We start from the raw sequence: 24404 nt of genomic DNA on the forward strand, positions 1-24404 counted from the left end.
CAAAGCTCAACAGGAGTGATTAATTTGTATCTGATAGTGCTGGCTTCCCAAGGGAACAGGGGAACCCTGCTGTGAATGCCTCCAGACAGAGTGGGAAGAGCAGGAGCTTCCACAGCAGCATAGCTCATTTTCTTTTTTTATTTTCATGAGCTGTGTGTGTGATACACAGCTCTCAGGCTAAAGCTGACAACAACCCACAGAAAATGGTGTGGGAGATGAATCCTCATTTCTGGGACTTTGCATGGAAAATGCAAGCCTATAGGAACAGGCTGGGGATATACCAAAATAGATCCAAAATTTTGAAAATGAAACCTCAGCTTCTTGTAGTTGGAAGTATTACAGCCTTGATGACATTTAGGACATTGTGGGTGCTGGCAATTGGATCCAGCCTAATGAGACAAGAAAGGAATATACAACTCACACTGAACATCTCTTGGGAAGCTACTTCATGTATTTTTAAATTATTGTCAATACAGAAGTAAAAACCTTACTGACAAATATATGAAACTTGCTGTAAATTAGTCTTATTTACATTAATTCAGAGGTGATTAGAGTCATTAAACCAGAGCTAAAATCAAGATTCAGATTCCTTTTCTATATACTGCCATAGGAAGAGTGGTTTTACTGATCCTTCAGAAGCAAATGGAGAAAACTCAAAGCTCTCAGGCTCTGAGAATGCTCTTTGCTTTGTGGTTTTGGAGAAAAAAGGGAGGCCTTTATTAAGGAATGCAGCAGGCCTGGCCTTCACTGATATTTGAAATTTTCTGCACCAAAAGAAATCCAATCCACATAAACAGTTCAGGGAGAAAAAGCTTTTTGGTTTTTAACTTCCCATTATTGCTTTTTGGCAGAATATTCTTAATATGCTGTTCACCAGAACTACTCATCCAGAGAGAAAAATTGTTATCCCTGCTGTACTTCCCAAAGCAATTGGTAACCTCTCTGCCTTTTGCTTTAGCAGACTTCTAAAAAGAGTTGAATACTGGTAAAAGGGAAAGGTAATGAATCAGTAGGTAACAACAACAGATATGATAATTTATAAGCAAGTATCTACAGTTTTTCCAGGGTTCTCGAGTGCCTGTTTTCTTTTATTCACAGCATTCAGGACTTTCTTTCTTGGCCCAAGCTCCATCTGAATGCTCTGTAGATCTTCATCAGAACATAGCATCAGGGCATCTAAATCAATTTTTTCCCTCATGAAGACAGGAAGAAATTCATCCAACATCTGTGATGCCAGAAATACCTCAAGGGGCGTATTCTCTGTTTCCTCATCATCCCAAACGACTTCTTCATCATTCCAAGGGACATCAGCACTGTTCTCAGCATCATCTTCCCTGCCATTCTCAGTGTTTTCATACTGAAAGAGCTCACTGGCTATTGTATCTCTTATACCTTCCTTCTCAGAAGACACAGTTTCAGGATTTACCTCTGCAGCCAAATTCCTTCCAAACACAATCTTGCCAAGACCTGGCCGCTGAAAAATGGAGAGCTGACTGTCATCACCACCAAGGTTCTTCTCTCCAAGGTCATTCAGTAATTCATCCTCCTCTTTCTCATCAAACAAATGCATCACACTTTTCCTACCCATATCATCCTCTTGGTCATTTCTTTGTGTTTCCTGCCTTCTTGTGCTGTCAGTTGTCTTTTTGGTCTTGAGTTTCAAGGTATCTTTCAGGTTTTTGGTTAAAGTACTTGTGGCACTTGAAGCAAATAGCCCAGGCAACTTTACCCTGGAGTGCGTTCCTTTGGAAGAATTCACTGTTCCAACCTTTTCTTTAATATAATTCCGGTTCATTTCCTGCTGGTGTTTCTCCTGGCGCCTCTCACACTCCTTGATTTGTCTCTCGACGTTCCTCTGGGCCTGTGCCTTTTGTTTGGAGACCTTCTTTGGGTTCAGCAGGTTCTGCTCGGTGGCAGCTTTGTCCAGGATCTGGACGCACTCCCTGCGGTCCCTGCTGGCAGCCGCCTCCAGGGGGGTGCGCAGGTCGTTGTCCAGAGCGAAGATGTTGGCCCCAAAGTTCACCAGAAAGGAGACGCAGTGCAGGTGGCCATTGCAGGCAGCGTGGTGCAGGGGCGTGTTCCCCCAGATGTCACACTTGTCAGGGTCACCCCTGCCAGGGAAAACAGCACACGGTGAGCTGGGTACCCACACTGAGCTCTGACACCAAACGTGTCACTGTGCTCTGCTCTCAGAACAGCCCAGGGACAAAGACAGCTTGGCTCCAGCTGCTAGAACAGGGCTGCACCCCTGGCACAAGCCCTGAGTGTGTCTGTGTGTGTGCCATGAACTCTAATTCTGCCCTGAGTGTGTCTGTGTGTGTGCCATGAGCTCCAATTCTGCCCTGAGTGTGTCTGTGTGTGTGCCATGAGCTCTGACTCCTGCCCTGAGTGTGTCTGTGTGTGTGCCATGAGCTCCAATTCTGCCCTGAGTGTGCCTGTGTGTGCCATGAGCTCTAATTCTGCCCTGAGTGTGCCTGTGTGTGCCATGAGCTCCAATTTTGCCCTGAGTGTGCCTGTGTGTGCCATGAGCTCTAATTCTGCCCTGAGAGTTCCACAGGGCTGTGGCTGCATCTCCCCATAAGGGAACCAGGGCATTTCCTTTATCATCCCAGGGTCTGGCAAGCAAAAGTGGGCTCAGGCTTTGACTTATTCTCATTGGAATTACTGGCAAAATTGTTTCAAGAACTTTTCCATGGAATGTTTTAAAGTGCTCTTGATGATTTGTTCCTTTTGCATGTCAAATAGAGAGCAATTTAGAAGGTTTCCTCACTGGCCACAGTGATACACACTTAATGAGCTCCTGCAGTAACTTTTTAGGTAGGTAATAGGTAAATGATCCAGAGTAAAGCCCTGATTACCCATTTGTCTCCATTGGTATTAGTTTAAGCCCAGATAGATGCCATTGTTTGTCAACTCTTTTGTTCTATGTAAGCTGCTTTTACTCATGATGGTTTGAAAGGCAGAAGTTCATTTGAAAATAAAATGCCACATTTTTCAATTGAATTTAAAGCCAGTGAAAAGTATTGCTTGATTTTTAACTCTTGCACTGACCTTGCACTGAACTGCTGCCTGCAGACAAGAATCAGCTTGAATGTTTAGACACACATTTGGCAAGGTCAGCCTTGGCAATGCTCAGAACAGAGTCTGTGTCCTCTTGTGACCAACCAACAGGGTGGCCACAGAAGCCCAAAATCTTTGTTGACTTCAGAGCCAGGGACCAAATTTGCAAGGAAAATTTCTACTCTTGGGAGTTCAAGAATTTCTACTCTTGGGAGTTCAAGCATTTCAATGACTCGGAGCTGTGCTGTGGAAGACATGGTACATCCTGTCACAGAATGTCCTCCAGGCATCCTCTCTGCCTTTGTGGCTCTGCAGAAAAGCACTGTGAGGTTTGTTGGGGATCAGATCTGAGCACAGCTTCAGCCTGAGCTGCCCCGGGCAGGGCTGAGCTCAGGGGTCCAGCAGAGCCAGCTTTGCTCAGGCTTTGCCGCAAGGAGGTGGCAGCTGAGGATCAGAGTTTCTCCACTCAGACATGTGGCAGCCATGTGTACATATTTCTGCTCTTGTGGCTGTGCCCTAGGGAGCTGCCTGGCTGTGGCTGGGCGTGCTGGGCTCCTGCATTCCCACATTTGTGATCTGGCTGGGCACCCGGAGCTGGGGAGGGCTGGGTCATCCCTCCCCCTTCAGAGCTGGTTGTGGTCTCTGCTCCCCCTGGAACCTGCCAGACTTTGAGTCTCGGACAACTGACAAACTGCAGGGGCTGCTCCCAGCTCAGTGGGACTTTGGGCAAGGTTTGGCATCTGCTCTGGGTTCTCATACTCCCTGCTTGCCCAAGGAAAAGGCTCACACAAAAGAGAGCAGATTCTGCTATTTGGTCTTGCCTTTATTCATGTACCTGCAAGGCAAGCAGAGAAAATGTCTCCTGATGCCTGGGAAGACAAATTATTTCAAGATGAAAAGGGTTTATTGCTAAATTTCCAAGGCCCAAAGCTTGAGAGTCCTAAAATCTGCAACCACTCTAAAGAAAATTGCCCTGTACCTCAGAGCCTCTTTCAGGAAACCTCTTCAAGGAAAGGATGAATTTGTAAAAAATAATTAAAATACTTTCTCACAAGAAAATATTAACTGACTGGAACAGCTCAAGCATCTAAAATTCAGCTTCTCCCCAAAATAACAGTGAGAATGCAGCCATACCTTTGACAGACACATCTTCCTGATTGTGTAAAGAAATCTTGGATTAAAATAGAGGTAAACACATATGTTTGAAGATTTTGAGGTGTTCTCTACCAAGAAAAAGACTTAGAAAAAGATACAGAAATTTTGAGATTTATGTTATCTGCTGTGATTTCTTTCAGCTTATGCGGTAGGAGATATATTTTTCACTCAAATTTTGAAAAAAAAAACAAACCTCTTCTATTTGTTCCTTATCTAGTTGTTCTGGCTTGTAGGTGTTCAGGGACAAACATTATTGACAGGTATTTCCTGGGAGCTGCCTTAATTGCACAAGTTGAAAAACTGTCAATCTATTTTTGCCTTTCCTGAGGACACAGCAACAACCACGCAGTCCAAAGGTCTTTTTCATTGTGATACCACAGCCACACCTGAGCCCAACGAGCTATAAAGCAAATCTATGAAAAATTTTTTTTTTCAACTCAATTTTTAATAAAAGAAAACTCAGATAAATCCAAATAGTTATTCAGCTGTTCCCTGCAATCTGTTCACTGTTCTGCAAAAGAATGTTTTATTAACTCTATCTCTACACAAGGGCAGATTTTCTTTAATTAGATGTTATTACAGAGCCACAGCTTAAAAGGTAGGCACTGAGCAATAGAGTACTGATGGTGGAGAGGTAATTACCACTTCAATAAGACATTCTAACCATGTAAGACATTTAAATGATTCAGACATTTTATTACTAGAAAATAAACCTGTAGAAAACCTTCCTTTCATTTTTTCCTTTTTTTTTATGGTTTACAAGGGTCCTATCATGGCTTCTGAATCACTATTCTCCATTTTAGCCTGATGGTGGTTGTTAAAAGATCACAGAAATAACCATTTTAGATGTTACTGGCTCAAGGCTGTCTGTTGTGACTCACCTCTGGACAGCATTATATCTTCACAAGTGCCTACTAACCGCACTTTGGAAGCAAATGGGAGATATTTTTTGCTAAAACTGTTTCAAATTTAGGGATTTCTCTATGAAACCTGTCTCAAGATATCCTCAAAGGCTGTTGGCAGCCTTTTCCAGTGAGGAAAGGAAAGGTGCCAGGGCCCTGCTTCTCGGAGTGCTCTCTGCAGGACCCGCTGTGCTCCTGGGGATGCTGACTCGCTTTCACTACAGACACCTGAAGGGCTCCTCACCCCCTGTCTGAGAAACAGCAGAGACCTCCCTGCAGGCTCTGGACCTAAACCACTGCCACTACAGAAACAGTTCTTGGCAATGCCTTAAAGGAATTTCTGTGATTTTCAGCCTTTGGGGCCGGAGGTCACTGGGGCCTTAGAAACACGGGGCAGGAATTGCAGTTTTGGGGCTGGCTGAACTTACCCCCTCCTGCAAATGACTTCCAGAGCTTCCAGGTACCCGTGGTAGGCTGCCAGAAGGGTGGGAGTCATGCCATCTTCATCTGAAGTGTTGAGGTCTTTCTTGGTGGCCTCTTTCAGCAGGTCCACGTTGCCGTCGGCCGCTGCTTTGTGGTACCTGCTCGACATTTTCAGCAGCTCCTGGTTCCCCCAGGCAGCTCTGAGCAATCAATATCCAGGCTGCACAGTCACTCTTCCATCACAGGAGAGCTCATTAATGATTACAAGCTGAGACATCCCTGTGAGGAGGGGAATGGGGAGACAAAGTTCATCCTTGCAGGCTCTTTGTCTGGAGCTGTGGGTGGGGAATGCTTTCGTTTCCTGGAAGGTGGCTCTGCCATGTTCAGTTTGTTGCATAATTGACTCCTTAGAGAGGGGATCCAGTCATCTTCTCCGTGTCTTTGCCTGACTGTTCTGTGGGAATTACAAAAGGACTTTGAACTCAAAAAGAACTTCAAAAAAACCTTCAAAAGGCCATGACTGTCAGTGTGACCAGGTTTCACCCCAAGGAATAAAGTATCCCTGAGTTTGATGGGAGGAAAAGCACGAGCAGTTACCTTTACTGGTGAAGTCCTTTGTAACCCATCTTTTACTGGGATGCTGTATTTGAAAACAAGTCCCTCCCCTGTCAAAGCAGGCACTTCCATGGAACCATTTTGTGTACACAGACTGGAAATGAAAACATGTAAAAGATGTTTGGATAAAACCCCCAACAGTTCTGCAAGTCACAGCTGGCAAACCCACAGCTGTGTAAATTGCATTTTTTCAGGAAATCTTCAGGAAATTGCCAAATATAAAACTCTTCTGACAGATATTGTAATCTCTGTTTAGACACAGAAAAAAAAAAGTGCAGGATTCCCTCAGGATACCACAGGGAATTCCAGAAAAGGGAACATGATGGGTTTGCACCCACTGCCCCAGCTGGGCACTGTGGTCCTTGCCTGGGAGCAGATGGGTCCATTGCCCATCACAAATAATGATTTCTTGATTTAGAAGTAATTTCCCCTGAGTTCAGTGGCATTAAGGGCTACCTCTACAACCAGAAACTTATTGAATTAGATTAATTCTAACTTAAAGTTCAAAAGAATTACTAAGAGCAAGCCATATAAAAATGCAGTTTTCAGACAGCAGCTGAGAAGTTGGTAAGAGGTTGCTGCAGCTTCCTGCAGTGCTGTGAGCTCAGGGTTCTCCTGGCCACATTCACAAGAGCTGCCACATAAACATCACTTTTTGCCAAGCTGTTCTCTGTGACTCACTGAATTAACCTGGATCTCAGAGACTCTACCCTCAGCAATTAGCAGAGGGGTTTTGTTGCTTGTTGTGCCCCCATTAGAGAATCACAAACCAACTCCTTGCTCAGAGTTGGTGCAATCCCCAAATGGATTTCTGCCACCTCATTTACATCCCATAATTCTGCCCCTGTGACACACCAGAGACCTCTCAAAATGGTCTTTCTCTCTCCATTATTTTCTCAGACAGGCATTGAAGAGCTCTTCAGGAATGAACTTGTACCAACCCTTTTCTTCCCATGAGGACAAGGAGAGCCAGTGACAGGTTTGGACCTTTGAATTAAGAGCTCCAGGTCAGGGTAAAGCCAAGCCCTGGCTGTCCCTTGTGTCACCCAGAGTGTCCCTGGTGTCCCTGGTGCTGTCCTGCCCTCCCAGAGCAGTCAGGATGGGCTGTGCCTCACCCAGGTCAGTGTCCATCCCCACTTTAGAAGACAGTTTTACTTTCAGGTTCCCTGCACTGCATTAACACTTTTCTAATAAAAATGCAGACATTTATTCTGTTTTCTTTCTAACCAGGCTCAGCACGGAGCTAAATTTACAGCTACAAGAAAAACTAGCTGTTGCAGAACAAAGATAGGTAATACATGTATGTGTATATATATATACATATATATATATATATATATATAAGATCAGATGTTTATTAATGCCTTTGAATTTTATTTCTTTTACTTGGCCTTTTTTCAGGGGTAAAATGATCACCATTCACATACTGCATATACCACCAATGCCTGGTAGGAGAGAGGAAACATGATACACTCATGAAAAGTGATTTGGTGGCAGAAGGGTCCTTTTAATTTTCAAGATCCTTAGTTTTTACTACAGAAGTACCTTAATTTGCTTTTCTCTTAATGAATGCAGCACACAAAGTGTTGATCTCAGAGTGATTTTTGCCATTAACATCTGAAAATATTGATTTTAAACTTACCTGGTACAATGCTAAGTGGAAAACTCTTGCTCTTGCAAGTTTTAATTAGAGGTAAAGCAAAACCCATGTCAGCTGGGGAGAAGCTTCAGGACTTTGCCAGCTTTATTATTATTTCTGTCATAAAAGTGGGCATCACAAAAAAGAGGAAAAAAGAAAAGAGCAAACAAAATCTTCATCTGTTTCTAAACTCCTGGTACTTGTTCATTGTTGTCCCATCCAAAACCCCAACTTGAAATGGAATAAATGATTCAACGTCAAATGAGGTAAATTTCTCAGCCTGAATGGAGATTATTCCTTTGAGACTAAAGCTCAAAATTGTGAACTTTTAAAACTCCCTGGATAGCTAGAATGAAGCTTTTCTTTCTGTGTGTGAAAAGAACTTCAGAAGCATTCCACTTCCAATTGAAATGTCTTACCAGGCCCATGAGAAACTCTGTTGTGGTGCTACATGGTGTTGTAAACTAATGAATTATTTAACCAGCAGCTTTGATTTGCTACTGGATTTCACTGTATATATGGGTATACTCTATTAATTTGAGCATTGTCTCAAATAAAATATTGCCAGTTAAACAAAATATTTACATTGAAAGGCTGCAGCACCACCAGTTAGGTTGTTGTAGATAAATTGGAGCATAAACCTGCACAGTGATGTTGTTGTGCCATCTGTTTTGCATGAGGTGTTTCCCAGCACAACATTTCCTCATTGCAACTTTTACAAGCACCAAATGTGGTACGGTAAAGGACATGCTAGGGGAGGCAAGCGAGGCTCTGCTGGCCTAATGAGATCTTTGGAACTAATGGGCTCAGAGAAGAATGAAATTAGTCACACTGGGTAATCGTGGCTACACAATTCAGAGATGATGACAATACTAAAAACAAAAATAAGAGTTTATTTCTTCACTTCTTAGGGATGTCCTCTTGAGCAGCCAGTTCCCACAGCCAGGCTGAGGGTCACCCATGTCAGGCTCAGTGTGACACCCAGCTGATGTGATTGCTGCTCTGCTCTGGATCCAAGGGCATCCCTTGCAGAGCCTGCACACAGCAGGGAGCAGTGACATTATCTGTTGTATCACAGGGACTTTTGCAGTTTTTGCTGTGAGTGCTCAAAAGTTGAAGTCCTGACCTGCCATTCAGGCTCTTTGCTTTGTTAAAATATTTTCCTTGGTTTCAGGGATCTCTTCCCCATGATATCTTCACCAGTGCTTCAAATAGTCCCAAGGAAAGCCATGCTGAGCTCACTGGTGTCTCAAATGCTGTCATGCTGGCACAGAAAACTCCATTTGAAAAAATAACTGCCAAAAGAGACGTGCATTTTTCCATGAAATATCTAACATGGGAATTAAGGGAACACATTATCAGAGCGAGAAAAGGATGCCTTCAAAATAGAGCAACCCCTGTTAAAGACTCAGTATTACCTTAAGGTCTCCTGTGAGCCACCCGACTCAAGGAGCAGCAGGTGCAAGTGCTCGGTTCCCTGGGCAGCAGAGAGGTGGCACCTGTGTGAACCAGACCCAGGGCCTATAAAACCCTCCCTGGGCAGCCACAGGCCAAGCTTGTGGTGCCCTGAAGAGATGGGGTTTGAGCAGCAGTGCTGGAGCACCTCAAGGATGTGGTGAGTGTGGTTTGGGGTACAAGGAGAGCTGGGTCCTTTCCTTGCTGCTCTCACACTTGATTCTCTTTTCCTTGCAGGTTGCTGCTCCTGTTTGGATTTTTGCTGTGCTTAGCCCCTTGTGCTGATGGCCTGGGGGACCAGGATCTGTTGGGTAATGTCCCCTCTATGGTGGGGATGTGGGTTTGGGTTTGTTTGGAGCTGCATCCCCTCTGCCTTGGCATGGAAAGGCTCTGAAGGGTGCCCGGCTGGGGCTTGCAGGGTGTGTGCCTCCAGGAGGGTTTGCTGGAGCTCATGGTGGCCTTTGTTCTGCAGAGAATGTGACCTGCCATAGGCATGGGATGGAAATTGAGTTTTCCAGAGAGCTTAGCAACTACTCCTGGCATGTGTGTGTTGTTGGTATGTACTGCTGCTGCCCTGGCCCTTCTGCTGGAGCCTGCCTGCTGCAGGGCTAATCTTCCCCATCCCTCCTAGATGTGAGTGGGGAGGAGATCGTGTCCTGTGAGCACACTGTGGATTATGAGAGGCTGATACTCAGTGTCCTGTTTGTCAACTGCACCAGCCGGCAGGTAAAGGAGCCTTCATCCTGGGAATGGGACTGGGTTTAATAGGATTTCTATTTCTTTCCTCAAGACTGAGGGTACTTCTGATAATCTAAAACTTTTATAGAAGAGCACTTCATGCCAAAAATTGAAAAAGAAAATCAACCCCAAAGCTACTGAAATTCTTATTGTTTCAACTATGCATTAAATCCTTCAGCCTGCCATAAATGTTATGTTCTCCTGTAGAAGACTTGAATTACTTGACAGGTTTTCTTGTAGGGAGAGGGACCAAGTTCAAGAGTTTCAGAGCACCAATCTATTTAAATATGCATTGACAGATAATTACCACCATATGCTGATCATAGCTGTTGAGGTAGAGTAGTCAGTGGGAGGCCAGAACCAGATGCTTTACTGGTATCTGTTGCTTTTAAGTATTTGAAATACCACAGGACTCTCTTCTGCTGTTTATTAGCTTAGTTTTTTTTGACAAGTGACTCTCTGGCACTAAATCCTGCTACTCCTTGGGGTTTTCTTCTTGACTTCTGCAGTTACCTTTGTATCTTCTGCTCTTCAACCTAACCCTGTGCCCCCGCTTTCCTAAAGAGCTCATCCTTTCTGTTTGGGCTTTTAAAGCAAGAGTCACCTTGTCCTGGTGCAAACACCTAAACCAGCTCTGGAGCTGGAGTTCAGGCCCAATGGCTTTTAGTGCCCTCATGCTGTAGTGAGTACTGCAGCCTCTTTCTAATTCATGTCTCTTGTCTGTAGCATGGTCAGCACCAGCTCTGGCTGAAGCTGATGGTGAATGACACAATGGGAGAGGAGACAAATATCACCTACAGCACTCACTGTGACAGCATTCCTGTAGATGAAGTCACTGCTCCTGTGTTTGCTCCTGTGTTTGCTAGTGCTACAAACTGCACCAAAGACTTCATGGCAGTAAGTGGAGGGGTGGGAGTGCTCTAGATCCTGCTCTGAGGCTTGCAAAGCAGGAGCTCCTGGAGCTGTGTCTGGGATCTGGAGAAAGCTCCAATGAGCTGCAAGGAGGTCTCTTGGCTGCTGGCTCTTTGGAGAGCAGGTTTGCAGATGGTCATTAATGATGCACCCAGTCTGCCTCCAGTCCTGTTGCAGTGGAAGCTGATGCTGTCAGCTTACTTTGGGAAGCTGTAGCAGATTTTGCTGTGTGGCTACTACCCTGCAAGTCCCTGCAGTCTAATTTTCATGATGTGTTTCAGGTTTCCTTCCCAGGACTCATTTCAAGTCTCAGTGATGAGCATAAGGTATGTTCCTTCCAGCCTGTGAAGGGAGCTGGGGGGAGTGCCTGGGGTTTTGGGATAAACTGAGCCTGATTTCTCCAAGTTTGGGCAGGGACCTCTCTGGTGGACTTGCATCTTGTTGGGAAGCTTAGTTCTGCCCTGTCAGTATAGGGCTGAATGTAAAGCCTGGGAGGTGGCAGCCCTGCAGAGTGACAATCTAATGCCTTGATGCTTCTGTGTCGTTTGATTTCCTGCTTTGCAGGTTCCAGCAACTCCAATGTCCTGGAATCTGTCAGTTGATGATGGCACCAGAGTACATCAGCTGAGCCTTGGGCAAGCAATGCAGCAAGGCTACAGCTTTCTAGTTGATGGCCACAACCTGATCTTTCAGGTGGCGTTTGCTGCCACTGGAGTTGTGTCCTACAAGGTATGTGGATGGAGAATCAGCACTGAGGAGTTACCCAGCCCCTGTTTGGGCAGCACTGTCTCCCTCCTGCAGACCTGGGGAAAGCATTTTCAGGCCAGGGCCAGAGCTGATGTCAGGCTGATGCACTGCTGGGCTGAGCTGGTGTGGGCAAAGCTGTCACTGAACTGCCTGGCACAAGGGTCTGGGAAGGCCCAGTGAGCGGGAATCTCCAGAAGCAGAATTCCAGCTACAGCCAGTCCTGGGAACATCTCACTGGCAGTCTCATGATCAGCAGCTGTTGTTAGAAAGGGTGAAGTGGGAAGGACCTGCTGCTGCAAACCTGAACCTGATGCAGTATGTGGCCCTCTGGGGTTGGTCCTGTGATGGATCAGAGCTGAGCCCTATCTAACAGAGCTCCATCTTCTTTGTCAGCTCAATGACAAGGTGCTCTACACTGTGGCACTCAAGCTCATGTACGGCCCTCCTGAGCGTAGACTGACTGTGGAGTCAAGAATGCTTTGTGCTCCAGGTACTGCATGGAAAAAGCCAGAACCTGACCCCCTTTTGCCCCAGGGAAGCTGATGTTATATTTATCCAAGATGTTGTTGCAGGTCCAGCAATCTGTAATGCAACACACATGATTGTTGCCATCCCAGCCTTTCCAGGGATCCTTATGGATGTGGACGTAGAGAATAAGACCATCCCCATGGATCAGCTTCAGGAAAATGGAATCACTCTGGACACACAGAGAGGGATCAGGCTGTATATTAGCAGGGGAATCCTGAAGTCCAGGGTGAGTTTAATCCCTGAGTCACAGGTGTTGGTGTGATCACACCTCCTTGGTGTTTTGAGATCCACAGGCACAGTAGCTTTGACCTTGGCTAAGCATCTTTGAGTCAGTCATGCCCTGTGGCTGGCTCAGGGCAGGTGTGATTAAGGTGAATGCAAACTGACTTTGTGATAGATAGGAATCATGCAAGGTAACTTGGGTTTCCTGGAGTCTTTTGGCAAAAACACATGGAAGTGAAAATATCCCTCTTGGAGGGGGAAGGTATTTGGCATGCCTGGAGCAATGCAAATGAGCTTCCCCTGTGGGCCAGTATGCTCTTCAGGACTGGCTTATTTGTTAATCAGCTCTAACAGGTGCATGTGGTAAAAAGAGCATGACAAGAGCTCTAAGAGAATAACTCTTGTCCTTCAGCTACGCGGGGAGAGCTGCTCAGGACTTCAGTACTACATGTCCTCTTTGAAACTGGCTTTTCACTTCCATGGGGAGACTGTGGCAATGGTGATGCAGCCTGAGTGCCCCTGTGAGAAGCACACACCAATAGGTAAGAGGCTGACCCCTGCAGCTCCTCAGCTATGCTCCCTCAGCATGGATCATTGTTGCACTTTGTGTTGGATTAGTTCATCTCACCAACTCCTGGTAGACAGAGCTGACACTGACTCAATGACACTTGTGTGAACCTCTGTTACAGCTGCTGTGTGCACCCAGGATGGCTACATGGATTTTGAAATCCTTGCAGAGAGTACCACACCGCTGCTGGATTTGGATACACTCAGGCTCAGGGATCCTGTGTGCAGGCCAGCCTACAGGTCACCTTTGAATGACAGGGTTCGGTTTCACATCCCCCTGAACGGGTGTGGGACCAGGCACTGGGTGAGTGTGGCCAGGGCTGGTGGGGGTGGGATTCAGGCACTGGCAGTGCCCTCGCTAATGCTGTCATTTACCTGCAGTTTGATGGGGAGCAGATTCATTATGAGAATGAGGTGAGGTCATCATGGACTGACCTTCCCCTGGGCAGGATCTCAAGGGACAGTGAACTCAGGTGTGTCTGGAAACATCTTTAGGCTATCCAGTACTGTATTACCCACACAACAATATGACTTACCTGCTCCTTCCCTGTTACAGGTTAACAGTCATGTGCTCCTTCAGCAATGGTGATGCCTCCCTCACTGTAAAAGTAGACAACCTTTCTCCTCCACCTTCTTCAGTGAATCAAGGCTCCCTCTCCTTAGTTCTTCTAAGCTACCCAGGTAAAGCTGGCTCTGGGCTCATTTGGCTGGGAAGTATCTGGAGCTTGTGGAGGAGAGGGTGGATGAGTGAACTGTTCTGGTATATGGACTTCTGTCCTGGTGTGCTTCCTTCCTGCTCATCCATGCTGCTTGAAGCAGATACCCCAAATCTGTGGCCCTTGGCCAGAGCTGTTCAAGCAGCTGCAGTTGAAGAGCTTGAGACCCTCTTTGCACTCTGCGCTAAAGATAAATGACTTTGGCTCTTGCAGAGGACTTGTACAGGCAGCCCTACCGTGAGGATCAGTATCCCATAGTGAGGTACCTGCGCCAGCCCATCTTCCTGGAAGTGCAGGTCCTGAACCGCAATGACCCCAACCTGCACCTGGTGCTGGATGACTGCTGGGCAACGGCCTCCCAAGAGCCAAGATCACTGCCCCAGTGGAATATTGTTGTAGATGGGTGAGTGCCCCACCACACAAATGAAAGCACCTCTTGCAGTGGGTGTGAGGAGTCCCTAATTCTCCCCTGCTCCCTCTTTAGTAACAGAGCTTCAAGTGTGAGGGCCTTCTAAGTGCTGCCCTGGGATGCTGGAATTTGTAGGAAGAAGGTAGCACCTCAACCTTGAACTTAATTCTGCTGCTTGAAGGAGTCAACACTAACAACCCAAATCTTCTCTACCCTGATGTTCTAACTTGGTTTTTATTTATTGGCAGCTGTGAGTATGACCTAGACAGCTACAGGACTGTGTTCCACCCTGTGGGACGTGGTGTCAGCTATGCTAACTATCGCCAAAGGCTGGAAGTGAAGACTTTTGCTTTTGTTTCTGGTGACAAAGCCCTTCCTGGCCTGGTAGGTGACATTGCACTTGGAGCAGTAGTAGGAGTAGTTGCTGTTTCAAAATGAAGAGGTGTCTCACTCCTCATTCTGTCACAGGTGTACTTCCACTGCAGTGTTCTGATCTGCCACCGTTTTCACCCGGACTCCCCGTTGTGCATCCCAAGATGCCCAAGGCCATCTAGAAGCAGGAGAGGTAATGTCTGGGTGGATTTTAGGTTGTTCTGATCTAAGATAACCCACTGCACTGTGGGGTTCACCTGTACTGTGTTTCTGTCGTAGCAAGTGGGATGGCAGCTGTGAACTCTGCTGTGGTGAGCCTGGGGGGCCCTGTCCTCCTTGTGCCAGAAGAGTGGTCTGCAGCCCAAGGTACTGAGCCAGGGGGTGCTGGGGGGTGATGCTTGGGCTTACTGAGGATCTGTCTCCACAAACAAACTGCCTTTCCCCTTGCTTTGCAGGGAGCACTCTCCTCAGCAAGGAGGCATGGGCTGGCATTGCAATGATTGCTGTTGGTGTTCTCTCTCTGGCCACAATGCTGCTATTTTTGGCTTTTCTTAAATGCCTAAAGAGAAGAGCTTATATGGTAAATGTGGTACATTAGTGTGCATTTCCAAATAAACTTGGAGTAGTCACTTGGTGAATTGTGTCTGTCATGTATTCCCTCTCCTGCATCTAGTTATAGAAATCAACACTGCTCATCCTCTGAATGTCTCTTTATTGTAGATTTGTCCTTAAAAATGACTATAATTCTTAATTTCCTGAGCATCTTTTTTTCTGAAACAGATCACTGCTATGTTAAATTCCTGTTGGACTTTGCAGCCAATTTCCTTTCTTGAATTGCTTATCATTGTTCACATTTGTGATTCCATTTAATAAGGATTTTAAAATTCCATGTTGTGCCAGTATCTGCAGGGTGAGTAGCTTTTCCAGCTGCTCTTGTAAACATGAGTCCTGCACTGTACCTGGGAATTAAAACCTGGTTTTATTGAAATTATTTAGCAACACCCAGAGCTTGTGTTAAAACTTTACTGTTTAAAAAACCCAAAACGAACCCCTTTGTCCTTATGGGAATCAGATCATCACAGAAGGTCTTTGAAGGAGATACACAGAAAAGGGAGGCTTTACTGTGTATAGCAGTCCAGAAGGACACTAGAAAAACTGAAGGGGAATGGACTTCCTGCTGCCAGGGCTGGTCTTCTGATGGCTGGAAGTTCCATTGGCCACTTAATAGGGGCACCAGGAGTGTGTAATTTGGGGTGACAAAGTTTCTTCCCTCAAACTGGGGGAAGAAAAGTGTGAATACAGCTAAAGCTGTCTTGTCTGCAATAGTGACAGCACTGTCTGTAGCTGTAACACTGCCACCTGAGGTGAGGCAGTTTTTCATGCAGTTCTTATTTTGTATTTTGTACATGTTGCCTTGTGTAGTCAAGGAAATGAGGCATAAAATATAACTGCATGTGACAGAGTGAAAGTGCTTTGCTGTAGTAGGAGTGTAACAGCCTTAGGTTAAACATTGTCTGGCAATTTTGTGTGAGCAGGGAGAGTGATCATCTCAAGTCCAGCTCTGTGTTCTCTGAGTGTGCAGGGTTTTAGATCAAGTCAGTGGCCAGATCCTGACACTTGTCCAACGTGCTGTGCCTAAACAGCACAGGCTGTGGGCTTGTCTGCCACAGCCCCTACTTCACTTAGCCATTGTTTGTGAGCTGTTATCAAGGCAATAGACTTCAGGATGCATTTTCCAAGTATTAATGTGAATTTAATGCAAAGAGAGCATGGAGTAGAGACCATGATGAATGTGATCATTAGACCTTATGCTAGTATTTAATCAAAATTATAATGGTATAAAAACAATGAAACACTGAATCTCACATTGGAGCCACTTAATTAAAAGTCAGTTTCTGTCATTGGCCTGATAAAGTTAGGATTTGAAAGGATTACTTAAGTTACTGTCCAGCAAACAACCTGTTATACTTAAGTCTTGTTGACTTAGCACTTGGCTGGAATATGAAGTATTTCTGTAAAAGCCAGGTAAGTGGTCCTTGATGAAGAGGGTTTATGTACTTAACTGTATGTTGTACCTAACTGTATGGGCTGTTTAGCTCTTCTGACCATAATAGGGCTGATCTTAATATTCCCTCTCTCCACCCTTCTTGTTCTGAAGTGTGGGGAAAAGATCTTTGTGTGTGTTCAGGTAGAAAAGTTTCCTTGTTTCTCATTGATGGAGTTTGAACCTTTGCTCTAGGATGGTTGGAGTTTACTAAATAATGTTACAGTGACATGTAAATATGTCAGTTAACATCCCAATAAGCTAAAATATTTCTTGCATGTCTTACATATGTGAATCTGCAGACTTGCACTAGTGAAGGTATTTAAAATAACTCTGGTACCTTTAGTGTGGGAAGCAGTGAGAGCTTTACTTTTGCTCTTTGTCTTCTGTATTTTGTACTATTTTTACTGCGTGAGGAGGTGAGACAAAGAGCTTGCACATGGTGACAGGCATCTAGGTCAAAGAGAAAGTTGTCCTTGCCTGGTTTCTGCCCCTGGCTGATATTGTTTGCCTAGGGTAAGATGTCAGATGTGGCATGTGAGAGGAGACCTGTCCCTGGTTTCTGGGAGCGTTAACTATAGTTCTCTCAGGGTGGCTCACTTAATGCTCTTTAGGGACATTGCAGGGGTGCTTTGAATGAAGGCTCTTAACTTAAAACAATATTGTGTTCCTTATTTTGTACATCATTTACCCTAGAGCCCAGCCACATGCATTTCTTCCTCTGTGTGTGCCTGCTGCCCCTATGTTCCCTGTTCAAGTGTGTTATCTGGAAAGTTTAAGCTCATCTTACAAGTAAAAATTATTCCTTTCCTGCATTCATGCAGAGGTTCCTCTGTTCCAACACAGGGGCAGGGTGAGGTGGGGATGATGGTGCTGCATAAGAAGGCAGAGGAATTAGGAAGCTTGCTGCAGGTGGAGGCAGCATTGACTCTGCAGCCTGAGCTCAAGCAGCTGCTCCAGGAGCCATACCACGGTTGGTTGCTCCAAATCTCCTTAGATTTGGGGTATTTGGGGTCCCCCAGACTGTAGGGCCATGAGAGTGGCTGCCTCTTAAGGCATGTGTATGCCTAAAGTAAGGGGCAGAGAACCAGATCTGTGAGAGCTGAGTAGGCTGAGGAGCTGCTTGGGAATGGGGCCATGGGGTGGGAGTCTCCTGCCAGATTCTTGTGGGGTAGGTGGTGTTCTGCAGAAAGCTGAGAGCAACTGAGAAAAAGTGGACTTGGCAGGATCCTGTCTTGCTAAGGACTTCTTATCTTTACTGCAGTCTTTAATAATTCAAAGAAGAAAAAAACCCGTGCCCTCCTTTTAAGGGATGCCTTACTGTCTCCAGTAAAACACCTACTCTATGCTGACCTAGATTTTCTTCAGCATCTCTCAACTGAAAACCTTACTCTGGTGATGGCACTGCAGAAAAAAGCAGCTCTTGGTGCAAGGACACAGTGAGAAGCCTTGAAATGACAGGCTGATAAGTATGCAAAGGTCAGGGCAGCAGGAGAACTGTTCCAAATTTACCTGCAGGTGACTGAGAATTCACAGTTTTAGTTCCTGCTAAGTACTGAGGACAGAAGGAGTTATATAATGAAAAATACATTTACAATGCAGAGGGAAATGGTTCATGTTGGGTCAGACTCTGAGTAGGACTGGATTAACTTATTTTTGTGTCTGCTGATTTTATTAAGTAATGCCTCTTCCCCTCAGAAGATGAGGGCATAAAGGAAAATGAGGGGAAAGGATTCAGCTGTGTATTCATGTATGAGCTGTGCTATAAAGATTGTGTTGTAACTTCAGGCAGGTGTAAGGGCTTTATTGCTCTGTCTTTGGAGGTGCCTCCTGGAAAGCTCTTGCAGGCAGCCTTGCCTGAGGGCAGGCTGGTTCTGTGGCTTTGTGCTGTTTGCTGAATTATTGTGCCATTAAAAGAAAGGGCTCCTGGAAATCTTTGGGGGATTATTTCACTCTACAGCTGAAGTGTGAGGCCAGCTTAGCCTAAGAGCTGAAACTATTAGCATCACTACTTTGTGAAGCATGTTATGGCTCAGGTAGGCTCTATGTCCATGTTTTAGTCAAGCAGCAGGTCGGTTGGTTCATGCAAAACTAAATAAAACTAATTTAGACCTTAGACATCTGCATTTCCTTTACAGGCATGAGAAGGGGAGTAATCTGCAGTTTGTGGCTCAGTAATGTTGGCCATATAAAATACTTTATTCAAGGAGAAAACCTTACCTCCAACTGTAGCCTTCCTAAAACAAGATGTGAAAAAAATTGCTTTTACTGTAAAATAAACCAGAATAATAAGACAATCTAGTTAAACAAACAGAGCACTTTATTAAACTAAAATAGTTAGATACTTTATGCTTAAAAATATAATAACATTTGCAAAAATGAAAAAAGTTTAAATAACATACACAAAGTTACAACTGAGAAGCAAACCAGGCAATTTAAATACCTAAACAAGACCTAAGCATACCCCTGATATGATGAGGCAATGAGAATAAGTAAAATATCCCTTTGGAATAAGACAACATCTAAGGGGAGAAAAAAAAAGCTTTGACCATGACATATGACAAACCCACTTTTCCCTTTATAATGAACATAAAGCATTGGTATACTCGCTCTATTTTAACAAAGGTTGTTAAGGCTTACAAATATTTTTCCACATTCAAAATGCGTTTCTACTGTTCTGAACTGTGATACTTTTGTATCAAAATGACCATGCTCTGTACTAAAGGGAGTACATTCAGAACTCCAGAATCTGAGAAACCAAATATCTCTCTCCCCTTTCTGTCCACCTACTTGCCATTGACTTAACAGTACCAACTATTACTACATCCCTTTACCAAACTGTGGAACACTCCATCATGCACATATTCTTACCACTGCACTGCTGCTTCTTAATTATTCTTAAGATCCCTTTTACAGCGCCAGTGTAAGATGTATATTGATTTTTCTCAGTTTCCAGGAGTACACAATGATTGAATGCTTAATGAGTAAACAATTACATAGCAAATGCTGGGATTGTACAGCTAAGTGCCTATGAAATGGGGAGAAATCTATTTATTCACTCTTTGCAATATTGGCAGAAAGATCCAAGCCAGGCTGCTTCTGTGGTAAACTTCCATTAGCATCTTGCTTCCTCATCTGAGCCCTGTGTACATGAGAAAAGAATGGTTTTATTGTCTGTTCCTTCCTATTATTGTCTTTTAACTTTTTGCTCAACAAAGCAGAGTTTTTGAGATCTCCCAGACATGTTTATATCTGCTGCTGGTCTACCTAAGCTTTTCTCAAAAGACAGAGGAACAAAAAATAGACAGTGTTACCTGGTTTAACATCAAAGCTGTAGTTAAATGGGGCTGATGTGTAGGATGGATTATGCATTTGGATATGCTATGGAAAATAGAAGTCTTCTGGGACTGGTGGGTAGTGTTGTGGATGTGGCAGCATGCCCTGAAACTGGGCTTTGCACCATGCTTTTGTCACTCTGCTGCCATCTCAGGCAGCTTTGTGTGTCCTCAAGAGCTGTGCAAACACAGCTGTGCTGAAGGAGCTAACTGAGGAAGCCTGCAAGAGAGCAGCTGTGATTTTTCTTCTTGCTCTTCCCCATGGCACAGTCATTACTATGGTTCTTTCCCTGGCAGGTATTTCAGGGGGCCACAGGTGGCACTCCAGCACAGCCTGCTGCTGCCTCCTGCTCTCAGCTGCCTGACTGAGGCAAGGCTGACTGAAACAGGCCTCCAAAGTCCTGAGAGGCACAACTGGCAGCTTACACAGTGCACTATCCTACAAAACCTGTTATTTTTATTTTGACCACACTGTTCTTTTCATGTACTTCTCTGCCTATCCCAAATCTAAAATGAATTTTGTTCCCTTACTCTACAAATGCAGGTAAGCAGAGATAGCTGGGTCATCATGAAGGAAAAACTGCAAAAGGTTCATCTCCTACACAAAGTTCAACTTAGCAGTAGGTTTTGGTGATGTTTAAAGCAATACACTGGAGTGAGACAAAGGTGTATTTTACTGCCTGATGTCATGTTGTGTTCGCATGTGCACATTTAAAGACCATTTGTGCTTCCTCTGTCCCAAATAGGGAAAAGGACGTGAATTAATGCTCATTAGAAATACCTATCAATGACCAGACAGCTGCATGCTGCATTTTAAGCCATAAGGGCAGCCCAAGATTCAAAGTATTCAAGAAACATTGGTAAACTAAGCAACAGCGGCTCATTTAGAAAAAAAATTGAAGCAATGAATGCAATAGCACAGTTGCAGAGTTTGAAATCCAAGCATGGATCAACACATCCATACTCACCTTGATGCACACCAGTAGTTGACCAGAGTTGAAAGTGCAACGTAAGAAACACTCAGCACTCCAGAAACTCCCAGGGACAGGGCTCCCAGGCCACACAGCACACACAGGAGGGCTATGCCCCCTATGGCTATGACAACACCTGAAAAACCAGCGCTCTGTTATTTAAACAAGCCTGTACAAATAGAAGAGCTGACATTCTACCATAACCCCAATTTTAAACAATTTGGGAAAACCATCTTCCTCACTCATCTGGGTAGCCTCCTTAAAAGCTATGCATGCTCAAGATAACTGGTTTAGGCATATCCTGGTGGCTGAGATTAGAAAGGAAAATAGGATTTCCCCTGTATAGACTCCACTTAATTAGATTACTATTCTTGTGTTAAGAGTTTTACTACTGCTGAGACTTGAGAACTACACGCAGAAATCCTCAATTGCTAGGACTCAAACTTCCAGAAGGAAAAATTAAAAAGGCAAAAGATAACATGCCTTAAAAGGGAATAGGTAAGTACATCCATGAATGTATACAGTACCTTCCATGACTATCACACCAATACAGGCCATTACAGCTGTTGTAACAACAAAAACCAGGAAAAATCCAACAGGAATAGCTGACACTGCAATAAACATCAGGAGTGATAAGGCAACAAAAGGATGGTCATCTAAATATTGGCCAACACGAGAATTCATAAAGGCAACAACCTGCAGATGAAAGAAAAATGTTTTAGATTTTTTAAATCTCTTGTCACAGACACCTTTCACAGATCAATGCTACTGTAGTGAACCACAGGTAGGACAGATCTTTTGTCAGTCTGCAGCTGGAAGAGGGAACACCTCTTGCCTCTTTGTTTAAAAAGAATGGGGCCTTGCTCTACTATCTTAAAGGGTTATGCCAGTAAAACACAAAAATGCAAAACAGGTTTCCCTCTTTCTTGACTGAAGGTTGGGAGGATAGGCCTTCCCCTAGGCCTTACAGTGTTCATTAAAAAAATAGGGAGTGCATTTAAATAAACCAGGGTGTGATATCCTGATAGTTACAAAAGGAAGAGCTTTATAAACATATAAAATTACAGTCCAGACCCACATTTGCGTTGCTGTGGATGATCTGCATCACGGAGTGCCATTGCTTCTGTAGTTCCTGCATTTCTTTAGACATGTTATTAATCCTCAGCCACGACCTCTTCTGAACAGCCAGTTCTCACTCTGCTATCCAATTTCCCCTAAAATTAAGGTACAATTAGTAACAGGCTAATACAGACACTTTTTGAAAATGTTCCCTTTGTATAAAGAGAGAATACAGGTTTCAGCTGAAATGATACACAGTCTAAATCATTACTTTTAAGAAAAGCACATCAAATGTAGAGGGCTTGTCCCTGCAAGCTCTTCTGAAACTCCCACAGCCGAGCAGCAAGATACAGACGACTCTTACCTTCTTCCTTTGTAACATTAACCCCGTGCTTACCCGTCAGGGTAATCACTTACCAGTAAAAACATCACTTCTAACCACCTGCATGGACAATTTGTTGCTATGGGTTCTGGAAACCGGTAACACACTAATGACACTCATTTCTGCGAGTATCCTTGTGCTCAGCATCGAGAGCATACCCCACACAGCTTCAAAACTCGGCGTATTAAGGCAAAATGCTTTCAGATGCTCTGCACATATTGAATGGTGTCAGTTTCAGAGAAACCTCAGCTCAGTAATCTCCCTGAAAATTCCAGCTGTTGTTGCAGGGGGACCCTTACAAGGGGCAGGTTAGAGGATGCATCTTGCTGTTTGCTACCCCGAGCAGCCAGGGCGCCGGTGTCCCCGCCGTGCCCCCGCACACACACGGGCCCTCCCGGGCACACTGTCACACACTGTCACACACAGCGGGTGAGCCCCGGCAGCGCCGGGCAGGAGCTGCCCGCGGGGCGCGCCCGAGCCCGGGCGTTACCTCGGCCACCGCCCGCGGCCTGCACCGGCACCCAGCACCGCGGCCAGGGCACAGCGATCACCCCCCAACCACCCCCACGAACCAGCGCCCCGGGCCGACAGCGGCTCCCCGGCGTGTGTCCCCCGCAGGTAATGGGGGTCACGGCCCCGCTCCAGCAGCGCTGCCGGGCCGCGGCCCTCCCGCTCAGCCGGGCAGTGCCGGAGCCCGGGCTGGCGGAGCGGGGCGGCGCCGGCCCCGGCAATGTCCCCTCACCTGCGGCTGCCGCCCGCCGGGCCGCGGCCCCCTCGGCCGCTCGCCCCCGGCTGCCGGGCCTGCCGGGCTGGGGGAGCGCCGCTCTCCCGCCGCTGTCTCCTCCCCGCGGGGGCCGGGCAGGGCCCGCCTGTGGCGGCGCAGCGCGGCCGTGGGCGTGCGGCTCTCGGGCCGGGCTGCAAAGGCCGCTGGGGCTGGCGGCGGTGCGTGATGCCCCTCGGGTGTCCTATCGCGTCCCCCTTGCTGTCCTGCCCTTCACCCCGACCCTACCTCAGCCGCTCAGTCCGGGCACCCTCATGAGTGTCCGTCCTAGAGGTTTGTGTTGGTTTAGGACATGCAGCCTGGAGCTTTTTGGAATGGAGGACGGAAAATGAGGGTATCTGCGGTCTCCGTGCCGCTGTGGAGGCGTGCAGAGGCTGCTCGGCCCCGGTGGCAGCAGTCGCTCCGTGGGTGTCTGCAATGCCACCGTCCCCAGGCTGGCAGGCAGCTCGCAGCGAGCTGGGAGTGTTCGGTGACGCCGTGAGGAGCGCTGGAACAGCCGCTGTGGGACGCCTCACCTGGCTCCGCCACCTTCCCCCGTCCCGGTGGCTGTTCCCACACGTTCCCACCTTGTCCTGCTGCCTCCGGGTGTTTTGGTGCCCACGTGGCAAACCTGTTCGGGGAGATGTGCCATGTGAGGAGTAATTGCGTTCGGAATCCAGCCGGGTTTTCAGCAAAAGCAATGCGGCTGCAGTGCCTGAGCCTTTGGCCGGGACTGTTCTCGGCAGCGATGCCCGGTGAGGTGTGTCGCACGATGATTTGGCCTGGCTGTTCTCCAGAGCCATCATGAGGGTGTGAGCAGGCAAGCCTGAGGTTCAGTGAATTCCCAGCTTCTGCTATTCTGATTGTTTTCATGCTGTAAATTGCAATCAGAAATGAGTTAAATATTCATGTTTCTCGTGCCTGCTTTAATCGTTTAATTGGTGACGCCTATGAGGGTATTACAAAATGGATGTTAACGGTTTCATGATTATTTTTTTAAAGGCAACAAAATAAATAACATGTTTCATTTGGAAATTAATGCAAAAAGAGGTTTTATGAAGTATGGGGGTTAGACTTCTTACACTGTTGGAACTCTGTGTCTTTGAGGTGCTGATTTCAATGATCTCTTCAGATACCAGGATTTGTGTAGACAGAAGGAATAGGATTTCCATATTAACACATATTTGGACTGTCGGGTCTAAAAGCCTAGCACAAGATACCTGCAACAAGAGGATGGTCAAGGCAAGTGTATTTTGCTTAAGCTCTTACTATGTTCATCTCTTATATTATTAAAGTGCATATTGGATTGATATTCCTGGTGCGCTAAGGGTATATAATAATAAATCTGTTGGTTTGTATACTTTTTAAAAAAGTGAACATAGGGAAAACTTAC

General features: G+C 45.8%; 3 protein-coding genes across 5 annotated transcripts; 1 reads left to right on the forward strand and 2 right to left on the reverse strand.

Annotated features, from left to right (window-relative positions):
- Positions 1-1036: 1036 nt before the first annotated feature.
- Positions 1037-5709, reverse strand: ANKS4B (ankyrin repeat and sterile alpha motif domain containing 4B). The gene is made up of 2 exons (XM_030958370.1): positions 5546-5709; positions 1037-2111 (listed from the first exon to the last, which is right to left on the reverse strand). Exons 1-2 carry the CDS (start codon positions 5707-5709, stop codon positions 1037-1039), a joined length of 1239 nt encoding a protein of 412 aa, XP_030814230.1.
- A 3659-nt stretch (positions 5710-9368) lies between these two features.
- Positions 9369-15058, forward strand: ZP2 (zona pellucida glycoprotein 2). Its single transcript, XM_030958267.1, has 18 exons — positions 9369-9409; positions 9487-9560; positions 9722-9805; positions 9881-9975; positions 10714-10884; positions 11181-11225; positions 11464-11628; positions 12040-12136; positions 12219-12400; positions 12809-12938; positions 13086-13267; positions 13345-13436; positions 13520-13644; positions 13893-14082; positions 14337-14472; positions 14557-14653; positions 14740-14826; positions 14916-15058. The coding sequence occupies exons 1-18, from the start codon at positions 9369-9371 to the stop codon at positions 15056-15058; spliced, it is 2136 nt and encodes a 711-aa protein (XP_030814127.1).
- A 3743-nt stretch (positions 15059-18801) lies between these two features.
- Positions 18802-23602, reverse strand: TMEM159 (transmembrane protein 159). Of its 3 annotated transcripts, none has more exons than XM_030958123.1 (5): positions 23261-23602; positions 21889-22024; positions 21338-21506; positions 20808-20946; positions 18802-19646 (listed from the first exon to the last, which is right to left on the reverse strand). In XM_030958123.1, exons 2-5 carry the CDS (start codon positions 21958-21960, stop codon positions 19556-19558), a joined length of 471 nt encoding a protein of 156 aa, XP_030813983.1. In that variant the 5' UTR covers positions 21961-22024; positions 23261-23602; the 3' UTR covers positions 18802-19555. The 3 variants fall into 3 exon arrangements, with proteins under 3 accessions (XP_030813983.1, XP_030813985.1, XP_030813986.1); XM_030958125.1 differs by lacking the exon at positions 23261-23602 and adding an exon at positions 22994-23120; XM_030958126.1 differs by lacking the exon at positions 23261-23602 and adding an exon at positions 22824-22924.
- Positions 23603-24404: the final 802 nt, after the last annotated feature.

The sequence above is a fragment of the Camarhynchus parvulus genome, chromosome 14 (genome assembly GCF_901933205.1).
Source record: "Camarhynchus parvulus chromosome 14, STF_HiC, whole genome shotgun sequence".
Classification (NCBI taxonomy): Eukaryota; Metazoa; Chordata; class Aves; order Passeriformes; family Thraupidae; genus Camarhynchus; species Camarhynchus parvulus.

Excerpts from the sequence above, each read along its gene's own strand:
- TMEM159 (XM_030958123.1), bottom strand. The coding sequence starts at position 21,960 with ATGTCTAAAGAAATGCAGGAACTACAGAAGCAATGGCACTCCGTGATG. Across the intron at positions 20,947-21,337 it reads TGGTGTGATAGTCATGGAAG|GTGTTGTCATAGCCATAGGG; the intron begins GTACTGTATACA and ends CTGGTTTTTCAG. Across the intron at positions 19,647-20,807 it reads AACTACTGGTGTGCATCAAG|GGCTCAGATGAGGAAGCAAG; the intron begins GTGAGTATGGAT and ends TCATGTACACAG.
- ANKS4B (XM_030958370.1), bottom strand. The coding sequence starts at position 5,709 with ATGTCGAGCAGGTACCACAAAGCAGCGGCCGACGGCAACGTGGACCTG. Across the intron at positions 2,112-5,545 it reads GAAGTCATTTGCAGGAGGGG|GGGTGACCCTGACAAGTGTG; the intron begins GTAAGTTCAGCC and ends TTTCCCTGGCAG.
- ZP2 (XM_030958267.1), top strand. The coding sequence starts at position 9,369 with ATGGGGTTTGAGCAGCAGTGCTGGAGCACCTCAAGGATGTG. Across the intron at positions 11,226-11,463 it reads GTCTCAGTGATGAGCATAAG|GTTCCAGCAACTCCAATGTC; the intron begins GTATGTTCCTTC and ends CCTGCTTTGCAG. Across the intron at positions 13,437-13,519 it reads TCAAGGGACAGTGAACTCAG|GTTAACAGTCATGTGCTCCT; the intron begins GTGTGTCTGGAA and ends TCCCTGTTACAG.